Source organism: Pistacia vera, unplaced genomic scaffold (genome assembly GCF_008641045.1).
Source record: "Pistacia vera cultivar Batoury unplaced genomic scaffold, PisVer_v2 Contig306, whole genome shotgun sequence".
Taxonomy (NCBI): Eukaryota; Viridiplantae; Streptophyta; class Magnoliopsida; order Sapindales; family Anacardiaceae; genus Pistacia; species Pistacia vera.
The window spans coordinates 1-15,801 of NW_022196120.1; the positions used below are offsets into that span (position 1 = coordinate 1).

Sequence of the window (15,801 nt, forward strand, 5' to 3'; positions counted from 1 at the left end):
AAAAAACTGTAGCAAGAAAAGCCAACCACCGCCCATGTGTTCCACGACACATTTAATATGAATTATCAGTCCTTTTCATAAACATTTCAGGAGCTCAAGAGTATGCTCCCATCATCCTCAAGGTTTGTGGTGTCAGAGTTTGAATAAGAATGCCTAACAAAGTAAGTATAGTACAGTATTTGGAATTGTTAAAATATGAAACCATTAGAGTAATACTTTATGTATTAACAGATTTTACTAATCAGGATACTAATCTTTATTAAAATCATACATAATATATGTACTATACGTATGGTATTCGTACTATGCTTTAAATTAGTACTGGTTAATAAAATCCGTTAATATGCATAGCATTATCCAAACCATTAAATGATGGCGCATGACTTAATCCCATGCGCTGCCGTTTTGAGTGCTGATCCTTTTTTTTTTTTTTTTATCATCCTGGCCGGCACTTTGCATCAAAATCCAATGGCTGCCCTCCTCTCATTTAGTCAACGTATAAAAGCAGCCCATTCTCTATTTTGTGAACAGATTTTTGCTCTCTTCTTCGGGTAATATTTTGCTCTTTGCTAGTGTTCTTATTAAGTACTCAATTTGTGTAATTCTTGGGCGATTTGGTGAATCATGTCGTAAAGGTTGTGTTTCCTTTAAGTTAAGAGGAGTGAGTTAGATTTCTCTTAGGATTTATAAGGATTGCCGTGTGTGGGTGTTTGTTATAACAATTGAGAGTGATTTGAGAGTTTTTGTCAGTTTATAATTTGTAAAAACGTTTTTGATATGTAGTGCAGTGGGCCTCAGTGTTTTGGAGTTCAACTTGATCATAGCTTATTCAAATCTTCAACAAGTAAACCACATTAATTGTTTGTCTTCAATTATTAGCTAATCTTGTGCGTATGATTGAACTTACATTGTGATTTGGTCCCACATCGCAACAAGAAATAATGCTATATTGTAATCGTCTATCTCAAGGTTTGTGATGCGAGATGCGTGGGACGACTCATGATGTTGATTGTATTTCCAGCACTTCATCTTTCTATATCTCGCCTCTTCATGTTCTTTAACATTTTATCATTATTTTCCACTTAATCAAATTGGCTTCACAGTCCGTAGTTAATTTTCTACAAATGTTCATCTCAGATATTAAATTTTTGCTTTGTGTATATCAACAAATAAACATTAAACTGATGTTTATATTTTGAAACCAAGTAGAAATGAAATTAAGATTGAGATTCTGCAAACTTTTATTAGGGAAGAAAAACTCCAAAAGATAATGAATTCTTGTTCAGAAGCTACGAACTAATAAGAAATTATTATTAAATTTTTATGAAAGAGACTACAGATCTAATTTTTTTTTTTTTTTAATTATATTACACAGTGCGGTAACTTTACCCCTCACTTCAAAGGGTCCCTTAGAGGCTGGGACACTAGGGGTAAATAAGTGTAGATGCTAAAATTTACAGTTTCAGAAAGAAGGTTTAATCTTGTAAGGTTGAGACCACTGACAATCTGCTGAAGCTATACACAAAACAAACAAGTGCGAAACTTATGTAAACACCAGTGTGGTGTATGTCGTAGGCATTCCGATGCTCAAGTCGATAAGGCTATTTAGTGAGGGATAAGGGAATGAAGGGTTACTGGAAGTTTAGTCAGACACTAAAATTACAGCGTAGGTGTATAACTCTTAGGAGCAAGAGCTTGGGAGCAAGTAGGTGGTATCCAAATTGAATCGTAATGAGAGGTAAGACCCCTTTTTATATAGTAGTCATAGGATCTTTGATTCCTAGTGGGACTTTGAATCCACAATGGCAGAGTTCTGGTAAATAAGAAAGACCCTGATTTACCCTAGTAGGACTTTGAATCCGCAATGGCAAAGTACTGGTATATAGGAAAGACATTGATTTATCGAGAGTCCTAATTCACATAAGATGCAGGATCTTGAATGAATTAGGATAAAATCCAAATAGGAAGTAGATGTATTAGGGCTTTTAGTGGGACTCTGAGCTCTCAGAAGTTATCATGGACCAATGGGCCTGACCCTAAGTGGGCTAATGGTGATGCCCAATATGGAGAGAAGTTGGGCTTAGGCGATGGATCTGACCCATGACGTGAACCTTAACATGGGCCAAAATCAGAATTGGGCCACGACCTTAGGCCTACACAGTAGAAATAACTCGCTTTGAACCCACATGCCCTTGAAAATCCATCCATTCAAGCCATGGAATGACATCACCCGCAACAAAAACCCCAGACAGATATATTGCTTCTTTTATGGCTCTCTCAATACGCCAGGCCTCGCTACCTTGTTCACCATACTCTCTCGGTGAAAATCGCTTTCCAGCTATCAGCTTCAGGTTTACATTGAAAGTGAAGTGCTCAATCAAGTTACTCATATTCACCTCAACAGGATTGAACGAGTTCTTTGCACAAAGTAATTTCAAACCTTTAATCAATGTCTCAATCTCCAAGTGCCTTACGTGCTTTAGCATTTCAAGTCGGTGACTCGAAAGAAGATCGGTGGTGGCTATTTTGCGAATCTCCCGCCAGTATGGTCCATAAGGGGCAAGTGCAAAAATGGCGTTGTCATAGCCAATATGTCTCCCCACCGATATACTTGGCCGCGTAGCCAAAATTCTGTCATTTGTAGTGAAGCATTCTTTCACAAATTCCCAACTGCTCACAATCAAAGTTTGGTGTTTACCAAGCTTAAGTGAGTAGATGGGGCCACATTTATCAGCTATGGCTCCAAGTGTTTTACAAACTGGAACCGAGGCAGAGAGTAGAGGGAAATGGCCTATGAGAGGCCACGCCCCATTTGGTTGAGGGACAGCCATCTTCTTGTCACACTTGTTTCTGTAATTTGCCTTAGCTCTCCATAAATGATAGAGAAGTAGCAGAGCTAACAGCTCTATAATTGATTGAGTGAAAGAGGAAAAATATTCCATGGTGGAGAGAGTGTGTTGTGGTAATCTGCATAACCTGCACTTCTATTTATAGTTGAGACTTGAGAGGACCTGCCAAAGCCTTAAAAAATATGTATTTAATTATTTTTTAAAAATAGTTTAATTCTGTTAAAACTTGTGGTGTGTGGCTTTCCGCTTGCCAGAGCCTTTGCTTGTACAGCCGCAACAAAAAGAAAATGCGCAGACCCTTTATACAGAGTAATTAAAATCTCACTCAACATTATACAACAACGATTACCATACCTAAGAATTCTTTAGAGAACATTTATTTATTTATTTATTTATTTATTTATTTTTAAAGTTTTATGCAAAGTATAATATATATTTATTAATCTTAATAAGGTAAAACGTTATAAGTAATAATCACATGGGCAGGGTGGAGGGTGGCCTCATCAAATTAATGAATTATTGCATTAATGCATGTTATGTTAGGAATAGGTTGATAATAAATTCAATAATACTATACTTACAAAGGTTTTTATACAAAGTGAGGTGATAAAAAATGAATAGAAGAGTGAAATAAAAAGTCAAACTCCTTAAATTCACTATTCCATTTATTTTTTACCACATCGTTTTGTATGAAAATCTTTATAAAATTTATTTATATGTGTAATATTACTCAAATAAATTATAACCATAGATACTTAGACCTCGTGTTTCACATGTATCTCTCCTACTCTACTCATATTAATGTCAAGATCTAAGTTTGTCTCCTTCTTCTACATCATTATCATGGGCCTATGAAATTTTCCGTTAAATTCAAAATTTAAACTGTAGTTGAAAGATGAAACCATTAATTCAACAAATATCTCAAGCTGTCCGGAGAACAAGTTTTGCATTAGAAAAACAAAAAAACTGTAGCAAGAAAAGCCAACCGCCACCCATGTGTTCCACGACACGTTTAATATGAATTATCAGTCCTTTTCATAAACATTTCAGGAGCTCAAGAGTATGCTCCCATCATCCTCAAGGTTTGTGGTGTCAGAGTTTGAATAAGAATGCCTAACAAAGTAAGTATAGTACAGTATTTGGAATTGTTAAAATATGAAACCATTATATGGTGGCGCATGACTTAATCCCATGCGCTGCCGTTTTGAGTGCTGATCCTTTTTCTTTTTTTAATCCTGGCCGTCACTTTGCATCAAAATCCAATGGCTGCCCTCTTCTCTTTTAGCCAACGTATAAAAGCAGCCCATTCTCTATTTTGTGAATAGATTTTTGCTCTCTTTCTTCGGGTAATATTTTGCTCTTTGCTAGTGTTCTTATTAAGTACTCAATTTGTGTAATTCTGGGATGATTTAGTGAATCGTATTGTAAAGGTTGTGTTTCCTTTCGGTGAAGAGGAATGGGTTAGATTTCTCTTAGGATTTATAAAGATTGTCGTGTGTGAGTGTCTGTAATATCGATCGAGAGTGATTTGAGAATTCTTGTCAGTTTGTAATTTGCAAAAACGTTTTTGATATGTAATACAATGGGTCTTAGTATTTTTTTCTAATTCAACGTGAACATAACGTATTCAAATCTTGAACATGTGAACCACGTTAATCGTTTGTTTTCAATTCATCGCTAATCTTGTGTGTATGATTGAATTGGCAGTAGATATACAGTGTGATTTGGTCCCACATCGCAACAAGAAATAATGCTATATTGTAATCGTCTATCTCAAGTTTTGTGATGTCAGATGCGTGGGACAACTCATGATGTTGATTGTATTTCCAGCACTTCATCTTTCTATATCTCGCCTCTTCATGTTCTTTAACATTTCATCATTATTTTCCAGTTAATCAAATTGGCTTCACAGTCCGTAGTTAATTTCTACAAATGTTCATCTCAGATATTAAATTTTTGCTTTGTGTATATCAACAAATAAACATTAAACTGATGTTTATATTTTGAAACCAAATAGAAATGAAATTAAGATTGAGATTCTGCAAACTTTTATTAGGGAAGAAAAACTCCAAAAGATAATGAATTCTTGTTCAGAAGCTAGAAACTAATAAGAAATTATTATTAAATTTTTATGAAAGAGACTAGAGATCTCATTTTTTTTTTTTTTTAATTATATTACACAGTGCGGTAACTTTACCCCTCACTTCAAAGGGTCCCTTAGAGGCTGGGACACTTGGGGTAAATAAGTGTAGATGCTAAAATTTACAGTTTCAGAAAGAAGGTTTAATCTTGTAAGGTTGAGACCACTGACAATCTGCTGAAGCTATACACAAAACAAACAAGTGCGAAACTTATGTAAACACCAGTGTGGTGTATGTCGTAGGCATTCCGATGCTCAAGTCGATAAGGCTATTTAGTGAGGGATAAGGGAATGAAGGGTTACTGGAAGTTTAGTCAGACACTAAAATTACAGCGTAGGTGTATAACTCTTAGGAGCAAGAGCTTGGGAGCAAGTAGGTGGTATCCAAATTGAATCGTAATGAGAGGTAAGACCCCTTTTTATATAGTAGTCATAGGATCTTTGATTCCTAGTGGGACTTTGAATCCACAATGGCAGAGTTCTGGTAAATAAGAAAGACCCTGATTTACCCTAGTAGGACTTTGAATCCGCAATGGCAAAGTACTGGTATATAGGAAAGACATTGATTTATCGAGAGTCCTAATTCACATAAGATGCAGGATCTTGAATGAATTAGGATAAAATCCAAATAGGAAGTAGATGTATTAGGGCTTTTAGTGGGACTCTGAGCTCTCAGAAGTTATCATGGACCAATGGGCCTGACCCTAAGTGGGCTAATGGTGATGCCCAATATGGAGAGAAGTTGGGCTTAGGCGATGGATCTGACCCATGACGTGAACCTTAACATGGGCCAAAATCAGAATTGGGCCACGACCTTAGGCCTACACAGTAGAAATAACTCGCTTGGGCCTGACAAGGCCCAAGTTGATTTTTGGCCCATACAATTAGCAGATTCCATAAATATTTCAAAACTCAGTATGTCGATCAAGGGCCAATCCCTATATATATATATATATATATATATATATATATATAGAGAGAGAGAGAGAGAGAGAGAGAGAGAGAGAGAGAGAGAGAGAGAGAGTAAAACATTTCTATAGTTATAATGGTAGAACCAACTAATTTGATTACTATGAGGAAATTATAACTTAATAGAGGTGTAGTTACAAAAATTACTGTTTTTATTTCTTATTTTATAATTCATGTTTTAGTAATATAGTGTTACGATTTCAATTCATGTTTTAATAGTACTAGGACTTCAATTCAACACTTCAATTGTCTACTTTTGAAACGGATAAAAGATATTGTCTAGGAACCAGTAAATATAAGTGTTTTTGATGGAATTGTATATGCAATTGTTGCATGGTCAATTGATGTGAAGCTACAAACAATTGTCAATTGTTTTTAGCACTACAAAATTAAGACCCCCGATGTCGATGAATTGCAAGTTACAAATGAAATAGATGAGGAGAATCAAAGATTCATTACAAAATTGAGTGACCAGATTCGACAACTTTACTACACTAATCAAATGGATATTAATGTTTTCGTCAATCATCCAAATGAGCAATAAATCATATATGCTTTAACTAAATAAGAAATCATTCTACAATTAGACAAGAAGAGAAATGAAATCATCATAAGGGTGATAGTACGAAAATAAAAAAAGTTTAGTGCCAAAAAGCTCTAAACATTCTTGAAAAGTTAGAAATATTTTGAGTTCTATAAGAAAATGTCAATGCTAACGAGTTATTATGTACCCGCATATTAAAAGATGTGGTAACAACTCTAAAACACAAATTATTTTCCCAAACAAGTGAACAACTTTAAATAAATATTTTATTTCATGTTAAATCTTTAATGTAATATATCATATATTTTTTTGCAATATACAAATAATTATTACTATGTAAAGACAATTTTCTTAAGATTGGAATTAGAAAAATTATAACTTATTACAATGTGAAATTTATTTTCATTATAACTATCCCAATTTATGACTACATGGAGATTATTCCTATATAGAATATCATTACAGAGTAGTATTACATATGAGGTGGCCCAAAAATTCAAACCCAAGAAATCAATGAAGGAAGCAAGCCTTCTTGACTGCTAGGCCAAATAGCCAACCCGTTGAGTTAGTTAGCTTATATTGACAAACTAGTCCAAATATATATAACCTATTTATTTGCATTGATCCTAATTGAGTGTGATTGTGTGAACAACCATTAGAATGTCCACTTATACAAATTAGGTCCATCCAACAAACTTAAAAAATTCTATTTCTATTTCTATTTTATAATTTTTAACCCTCTAAATTATCTCTTTTTTACATCAGAATCCCCGAATGAAAACATTTCTCCTGGTTGTAAGTTGTAACTGCCATATCTGGCAATGACGTTCTACATCCTTTATATGCTTACCAATTGATATCATGTTATTTATATTTTTAATTACACTGTGATTAGTTTATAAGTTAATGTAATATAAACATTTTTTTATTGCCAAAAATTTCTAATAAAAAAGACAATAGTATATTCCATAAATTTGAATGGACAATGAACAAACGTCCACTAGAATCAACGTTTAGTTGATGAAGTCAAAAGCATTCAAAATTAAATAAGAGAAAAATGAATCCAAAACAAAAAGACGCACAAATAAAACTAAAAGGGCTTCCACACTGCTTTTAATTCTGTTTTACCAACTCAGAAGGGTACAAGGAAATTTACATCTTCATATTAAAATCTTATATTCTTATTTAGTCAATGCTGGTTGCCAATTAGGGAATTAAATATAATATCTGTATTAATTCTATGCAATCCTGGTCCTGGCTAGTGGCTGCTGCCTGCTAACTTGTTTAAATCAATTACCTTATGCCAAATTTTCAATCTATCTCCATCTTCAAAGGTAAACAGAGAAAGCAACATTAAGATTGAGAAATGAGTCACGGAATTGGTTCAGCTGGAAGAAAATCATGTCTCCATAACTGCATTACATCAACCTTCTCAACCACAAACTCCATGCTTCAACCTTGTTCATACGTTGCTTTCAATTCCCATCTTCCAAAACTCAGTTTTCCCCTCAAAACTCAATCTGGGTCTTTCCAAAACAGACCGAGGGCCTCTGTCGTTAACAGTTTGTACATTGGCACAGAGAGTTTGTACGACTTGTTGGGCATTTCAGATAGTGGAACACTCACAGAGATCAAGCAATCTTACAAGCAACTTGTACGAAAATACCATCCTGATGTGTCGCCGCCGGAAAGAATAGAAGAACACACGAAGAGGTTTATTCAGGTACAAGAAGCTTACGAGACTTTATCCGACCCCATAAGCAGAGCTTTGTATGATAAACAATTGGCTTTGTCTTCGAGGAAAGAGGTAACTTGCTTGATTTCCAACTAATCTCTTACATTAAAAACTATACTATGAATTAATTGTTGATATTGGATATTGTTTGAAGCAGGAATTGGAAGAGAAAAGAGAGTGGCGGAAGCAATGGCAGTCTCAACTGACACGGCTGAAGAGAAGGAGCATGAGGCAGGATTCGAGGGCCAACATGTCACGGGGAGCTAGAATGCGCAGGAGATCAAATCAAAACTAGAGATGATCATCATGTTTACCATTATTATATTGTCCTAAATGGCGATCATCATTGAGGCTTTGATTTGTTCGCGTTATAATATATATGGTTTTCATGGTTAAGTTGAAAAATATCAAACAATCAAAAGTTGTAATAATCAAATCATACATAGTTGAGTTGGTTCCAGCTGCATGCAAAGATTATCGATCCCACTTACATCACTAATATTATAATCCAGAATTAGGTATCATTTTCACAAATGGTAGGATTTGATAGAGACTTCCTTTCACGAAACCTACGGGTACCATAGCTAACTCATCTAAATTAATTAGCAAAATAAATTATTATATCCTCCACAAATTACTTGTTATAAAAGACAAAATTAAAGATACAAGGTTGTTATACGGTAAATCCATGTAGCATGAATTTACGTCACGTGTCTAAGGTTGTGTTGTTATTCATGCCGCATGTCATTCTATCTAAAGCTTATATTACTTGTAAGTTTACTATTGTAACACTATATAAACCTACTTTTTATTCTAATTAAGGGGGCTCATTCATAACCTGTGCAAGCCCAACTTATATGCAGAGAAAGCAATACAAAAAATGGTGGACGTAAGATTTATATTAAGCATCCGAACTACTTAATTTTTTTTTTTTCTTGTGTTATTGTTTGATTTATTATTCATCTATCGATCCAGCATCAGAATTACAGGTTTTACAACTCCTATATCGATTCTATTACGAATCCTAAGCACTTCTACAAATGTCTTTGCAACTATGTATGTGTCAACCACCATACATTGATATTCGTTAAGGGGACTATTTCTATGGATATTTTTAAATTGCTAAATGCTGTCCTCTTATATAAGTTTCTTTAATAGATAATAATGTAATGTACTATATTTCAAATTTATTTCTCAAGTTAAAACATGTCAACACGTTAGGAAAAAAGAAAAGGTAAAGAAAATAACATATTACCTTCAAATCGTTAATTATTTTCGTAATTTAGGAACAGAAAACTCAAAATTGTGGTGGGCTTAATCTAAGATAAAAATGATGACGCAACTGTAATGGGCCTCAACATGTTTCAGGGGCTTAGAGGTAACGAGGTTACCGCTTTACTGATTAGCACAAGGAAATTATGGAATGAAGAAACAATCGATTTTAATAAATTGACAGAAACGGTAAGCAAATCCTAGATTCCCACTTCTGCGCATACTTGCAATCAAATGGCAGCTAATTTCTGGACATCCTCTCACTAGTAAGTTTCCATTTATCTAAATTTTAATTGCCCAGATTTCTAAATTTTGATTCTTTGTTGCTTATGATTTTGCGTGTGTGCAGCAAACAGCTCCTGGACCAGGAAGAGGTGGATGTGGTGCAACCTCTTGACAGAGAAAAGGGTATCACTCTTGAAGAATTCAAGCTAATTAAGATGCAAATGGCCAGTTGTATGTGCTCTCTCTCTCCTTCTCTTTCCATCCTCATCTGTATTATGACTTACGTTTCTGTTTTGATGTCTTAGATGGAATCTTAATTTTAGCATCTTCGTAATTATTATTATTATTATTATTTTTGGTATAAATTTCATGCGTCTGAGAATTTTTTTATGCCAGTTTAGGAAAGTATCTTCGTCTGGATTGAGGCCTTTTTTTTTCCTTTCAATCTGCTGTGTTTCTTATTAAGAAAAAGGAGAAAAAAAGAAAAAGAAAAGAATTTCATTCAGTCTCCTAAATTCTTTGAAGAATTGACTATCAAAAATTTCATCTTCAATGTACAATAATTCCGAGAAGCTAATGCGGAAAAGAAAAATTGGAAGTTGAGGATGAGTGGTCAATAGTATCAGAATTTTAAGTAATCGATAGAAATTAAACTGTGGTTACTGAAACCTAGTTAATTATTATTGATTATAAAACAAGATTCAGGATAACAAATAGTTGTTTTTTTTTTTAATTTTGTCACTGTTCATTTAGGAAAGGGTTCTTGTAGTTCTATTTTTCTGCTTTTGCATTTCTTCACCAGTTAACATTTTTTTTGAATTTGTGTCTTTCTTTTTCCAGATATATCAAAATTGGCTCAAAATGTAAAAGTGAGGCAGAGGTTTGATCTCTTCTCCAGATGTTTTATGCACTTCTGCAAATCACTTGCACCCTGTTTGAGACTTAAAATAGAGAGAGGAATCATGTGAACATGTATTTCATTTCCTTTGTTGTAGTTGCACCCTGTCTAGAAACAAATCATATGAACATGTAGTTGGTTATGGTAAATTGCATCTGGTAAACAAAATCACAGATGAAAAGTTCAATTTCTATATAATTTTCGGATTTTAAAGGTCCAAAAAGGTAGAAATCTAGACTGTAGTTTATTTATTTTCTGTAGGCATCTAAAGGTTATGTGCATATTTAATTGTAATAACTATATATTCATAGCATTGATTAGACTCAGTTGGCAACTTTATGAGTACAATGTTTCATAGAAATGCACACCCATCTAACATAATTGCTTTTTTAAAGAATAAATTATTCTTTGCAAAAAGAAGGGCAATATAAATTTCTATCGTTCAACCATACAAATTCAACAGAAAAAAAGAATTACGTATGCCTGTTATTTTAGAGTTTTCTTTCAGCATTAACAATACACTATACCTCTTGTACATGGTTCTTCAGTTTATGTGTTAAATTCGCTTTGTCATATAAATGTTAAATCAAATACACAACATTTATTTTGTATAAGTAAAGGATTTTATAGGTTCATATATAAACAATGTAAAATCAAATGATAATTTTGTCACTTATAGCAAATAATATTGTTAGTTTAGGCAATCAAAAGATTTTACACAGAATGTGCTTTTATGTATAACGAAGATAGATAGATCAGTATTATGATAATGATTAATATATTTGTTTTGTCACTGTTAGAAAGTTGATATGGGCCAGATGTTGATCTCTAATAAAATGGTCTATCTTTCAGGGTAGTGGCCACTGCAGTTACATATATGAGACGTTTTTACACCAGGTATACTGCATAATTGTCTGATTGATGAGAGAAAAGTGCACGTTGTTAATGACTAGAAACTCATGGCTCACTCTGTAACTTAGATATATTTGTTCTAGTAGCCATTTTATCCTTAAATACTTTATCATTTCCTAAACTTTGTGAGTTGTATTCATAAAAGCACTTGATTCCAACTGTTTGTTGACAACTTACTAACTGTAACTTCTCTCTCTGATTTTAGAAAGAGTATGACAGAATATGATCCACATCTTGTCGCTCCAACTTGCTTATACTTGGCATCAAAAGCTGAAGAAAGCACAGTACAGGCCCGACTTCTACCATTTTACATCAAAAAAATATGTAATTACTTTGGTTTCCTCCAAGTTTAGTTATTTGCATTTTTTTCTTCTGTGATATGTGTTGAGAACCTACCACTTTTGCTTTACAGATGCTGATGAAAAGTATAGATATGAAGCAAGATATATCGAAATGGAAATGAAGATTTTAGAAGTCTTAACTATTATTTGGTTGTATTCCATCCATACCGTTCACTTGTGCAGTAAGCATTTTCTCCTTTGTACATTTTAAGCAGTTGTTTTGTTTTATTCTTCTTAATTTCAGTATATAGTTTTATAAATAAGAGGATTGTGCCGCAAGGAGAAGAGAGGTGGGGTTGGGATGGGGGAGTTTGACTCAATAGGTCTTTCAACCTACTTTTACAATTCAACATTGATTAGAAATGCCAACATCTTTGTGAAATCAGCGGTAATTTGATTAAAACCACTGCATATTTGTTTCATGGACATAGCATTAGTGTAGATGTATAATTTTATCCAATAGTAGTTTTCATACGTGAACTTTGATTCATTATTTGACCATGCAAGCTCCTAGCTTCTGCAAATGATAAGCTGGCCATATTTATCAATTGTGTTTAAAGAGATTAATGTATTAGGTGCTTATCTTATTTCTTTTTCCATTTGGAATTGTCTTTTGGACATATTATAGTAAAATGTTTTAGAATTCAAGGCAGCATTATAAACTCACAATGATAAACTATTTGAAGATGGAACTTTTAAGTACCTAGTTAAAGTGTTCTTATTTTTTGACCTTGCTATTGTCGTTGTCTAGCTATTATTCTTAGCCTATTTTTATTTGCTTGGATCCTTTGTCTTTGCTGTATTCTTTGTTTTCTTCAACAAACATTAGCTTTGATGTTCTTTTGACTCTGAAGCTCCATTTAGAAAAAGAAAATTCATAATCTTGTGGAATCTAGACCATAGGATGGGACTAGTACCTACGTCCACTTTTTCAATAAAATTATAGAAGTAAAAAACTAACTGCCAATGTCACCCTGGGTAAGGTTTTAAAACATTGTCGGTCAACAATTCAATTGATACCCACTACTTGAACTACGATTCTACTCTACAAAAACCCTCTAACCTCAACCTTGGTAGCCCCCTTTTTTTCGGCCGTGACTCGTGTATACCGTCATGATTGGGTTGATTTTCCGATCAAATTTCGGCTGATTCTGATGTAAACAATCAATCAGCACAAACTCTTGAACCACAATTTCTACTACAAAACCTCTCTAATCCCAGCACTTGATGCCCCCGTTCGCGACAATTAGATTATGGATTTTGAGAATAGTTAAAAGAGGTAACCCAATTCGGAGAAGGCCTCGGGTCCCAGTCGAACCGATTAAACCGACCGGTCTGGGCGGTTCCTAATCAATGGTTCATGTGGTGTATTAGAATTTTAGCATAACACTAATATTGATACTAATTACTATGATTATTGTCTATGATCAGGATTAATTATGATAAATTTCATCATTATGTGCATTGGAGCCTTATCCTTAGAAAAGGACGCTGAGGCTTAGGAGATGGAGGATCTGAGTGACTGGAAGAGAAAGAGTCAGGAATATCAGCGGATGGGGTCCGCGGTTTAGCAGAATACTTTCTCTCTTCTTTGTTCTCGTTCAGCTTGATCTTTTATCACGTTTTCTTTACGGAGTTGGCATATATGTTCAGTGTTGCCAAAAGCTTTAAAGCACCAGAAGGTATATGAGGTGAGACAAACGGTTGGCTAATTTTTGGGAAAGGGGAAAGAGGTTGTGGCCATGCGTTGTGGAATCAAAAGGGTTGGTACCAATGACATTTCAGGGAAAGTCTGTGGTTGTCTGAGTTTTTGTTAAGATATTCCTGCTGAAGCGATGCTATTTCGGTTTTTAATGACTTCATTTCTGCTTCCTTCTGAAGAAACTGAGTTGATGCATGGAGCTACTGATAATAGCATTAATTCCTGATGGAGCTGATCAATCGGTTTGGAGATGATCAGTTTGTTTGTAGCCGAGAATCAGCAGAGTTTGGTTTGATGACTGAGGTCCACCTGATGAGCTAATAAATCCAGTTTTGTTCAAGTCTAGTCATGGTTGTGTTTGGGCTAAAGCATTTTTAGTTTGCCAATGGAACTGCTTCAGCTTGGGAGGTTTTGGGTGTGGATCCATCAGGTGTATAGCTTTGGAAGGACAACTCTTGGTTGTTGAGTGGCAGTTTCTGGAGGGAAGGAAAATCTGTGTCATAATTGAAATGTTGTCCGTCTTGTGGGCTAGGGGATTGGATACAGACAGACTGAACAGGTGGAGCATGAGCAAGGGGTGAATGGGTTGGTTTATCTTTGGCAATCCACCGTAAGGACTATGATAAATGGTAAAGGCTGTCTGAAGTAAGGTGACTTTGTAGGTTTGGATAGTTTTAAAGGTGATTTGGGTTCAGGTTTCGGAGGGATGTCCCATGAGGGATTACTAGATGGTGACTCTTTTCTGGCTGGTGGAGAATATTTGACATAATAGTCAAATTTACCAGATGGTTGACCAAGAAGACCAACTTCAGGATCAGTTTCTTCAAAGCGGGAATGAAGATTAGTCTGACTGCAGCGAGCTTTCTTCTTTTTCGGTTAGAATATTCGTCTTGGAAGATAATGCTCATCGATTTCCCAAATAGGATCATCACGGCATTTTGAGCATTGGCAGTCAAGATCAAATGGAGTGTGACCAGTGACGGATCATTGATGGTAGATAGGAGCACCAGTTGTTGAAAAGAATGAATGGAAGTCCAGGTTCCGTATGTGGTAGTGGGTCTGACCGGAGTAATCATGAATGAGTTTGTCGAAAACTCAAAGGTGGAGCACTGGGAGTTGCTGGAGACTTAAATCTGATAGGTGTTGTTCCGTTACTGTTGTCATGCATGGTAGATTCTGGAGAAACCCGGAGTCTCTTTTTTGTTAAGAGACTCGACTCGTCACCCAGAGTCGGGTAACAGTTTAATCAATCATCTCGGAAATTTGCCTGGGAATATTGATGCAATGAGGAGTATCGAGAGTCAACAGTAAGGAGCAGTGCAACAGTAGTCGTAGGGATAGCGAGATCAAGAGCATGGTTTGGATTCGCCAAACCTTTGATAATGCAAAGTAGCTGCAATACTTCTGGATTTAAATCTGCACAACAATCTGTAATTGAACTTTAAGAGCCTTAGAGCAATGAACATCAGAGAGAGACATGGTTGAAATTAGGAAACAGGTCATGATGACATGTCCCAGCATTCAAAGGTTGTTGTGCAGCCCGATACAAGGGAGTGTGATATTGGACAAATCTGGTGTCCAATAAGCAATTCGAACTGAGACTGGAAGTCATTTTCTGCATGATAAGAGAGAGCGAGCCGGAGATTGCGCCAAAGTGCACATGAGAGTATCCTTCACGGATCCATTGAGTAATGGATTCTTGAGGGATTTCTAAAGTAACATATTGTTCTTGGGATGTGGCTGGAATTGACACTTGTCAAAGACTAGTCTGGACATACTCTTTGACTGGCTTTCTAGAAGGACGGACAAGAGTTTTAAAGGTTTTAGACAACGAAGACGTAGACTTGGAAAAGGCGGTGTAAGGATTTACAATGGGAGGGAGTGTATCTTGGATTTTTTGATTTTCTGGGATATAAGATATTTCTACAGACTGTCTTAGAAGAAGATCTAGATAAACAGTATTTATGGGAGTAGTAAACGTAGATAAAGCTGAAGAGGATTCCATGGAACGTAAGTTCAACCTCTTGGATGTGTAATATCACTCAAACGGGAAGATAGCACAAGACCCGAAGATTACATATAAACATAATTTAAGAAACAGTGAAATAAAACATAACTATGAAAAATGAGAAAGAAAAATAACCAAACTTAAAGAGCCAATATCCGAGGGGAGGGTAATCCTACACGCAGAAATTGGAACCAATAGTAACTTAT

General features: G+C 35.1%; 3 protein-coding genes across 3 annotated transcripts; 2 read left to right on the forward strand and 1 right to left on the reverse strand.

Moving 5' to 3' along the window:
* Window positions 1-2,153: 2,153 nt before the first annotated feature.
* Window positions 2,154-2,942, reverse strand: LOC116135912 (cytochrome P450 82G1-like). The gene has a single exon (XM_031421617.1). It carries the CDS (start codon window positions 2,940-2,942, stop codon window positions 2,154-2,156), a length of 789 nt encoding a protein of 262 aa, XP_031277477.1.
* A 4,829-nt stretch (window positions 2,943-7,771) lies between these two features.
* Window positions 7,772-8,532, forward strand: LOC116136033 (chaperone protein dnaJ 20, chloroplastic-like). The gene is made up of 2 exons (XM_031421761.1): window positions 7,772-8,309; window positions 8,395-8,532. Exons 1-2 carry the CDS (start codon window positions 7,869-7,871, stop codon window positions 8,530-8,532), a joined length of 579 nt encoding a protein of 192 aa, XP_031277621.1. The 5' UTR covers window positions 7,772-7,868.
* A 1,114-nt stretch (window positions 8,533-9,646) lies between these two features.
* On the forward strand, window positions 9,647-12,071 carry LOC116135931 (cyclin-C1-2-like). Its single transcript, XM_031421642.1, is given in 7 exon segments — window positions 9,647-9,775; window positions 9,859-9,965; window positions 10,575-10,614; window positions 11,485-11,529; window positions 11,750-11,868; window positions 11,957-12,016; window positions 12,019-12,071. Coding segments are annotated over 7 exon segments (456 nt in total). The 5' UTR covers window positions 9,647-9,743.
* The last annotated feature ends 3,730 nt before the right edge of the window (window positions 12,072-15,801 follow it).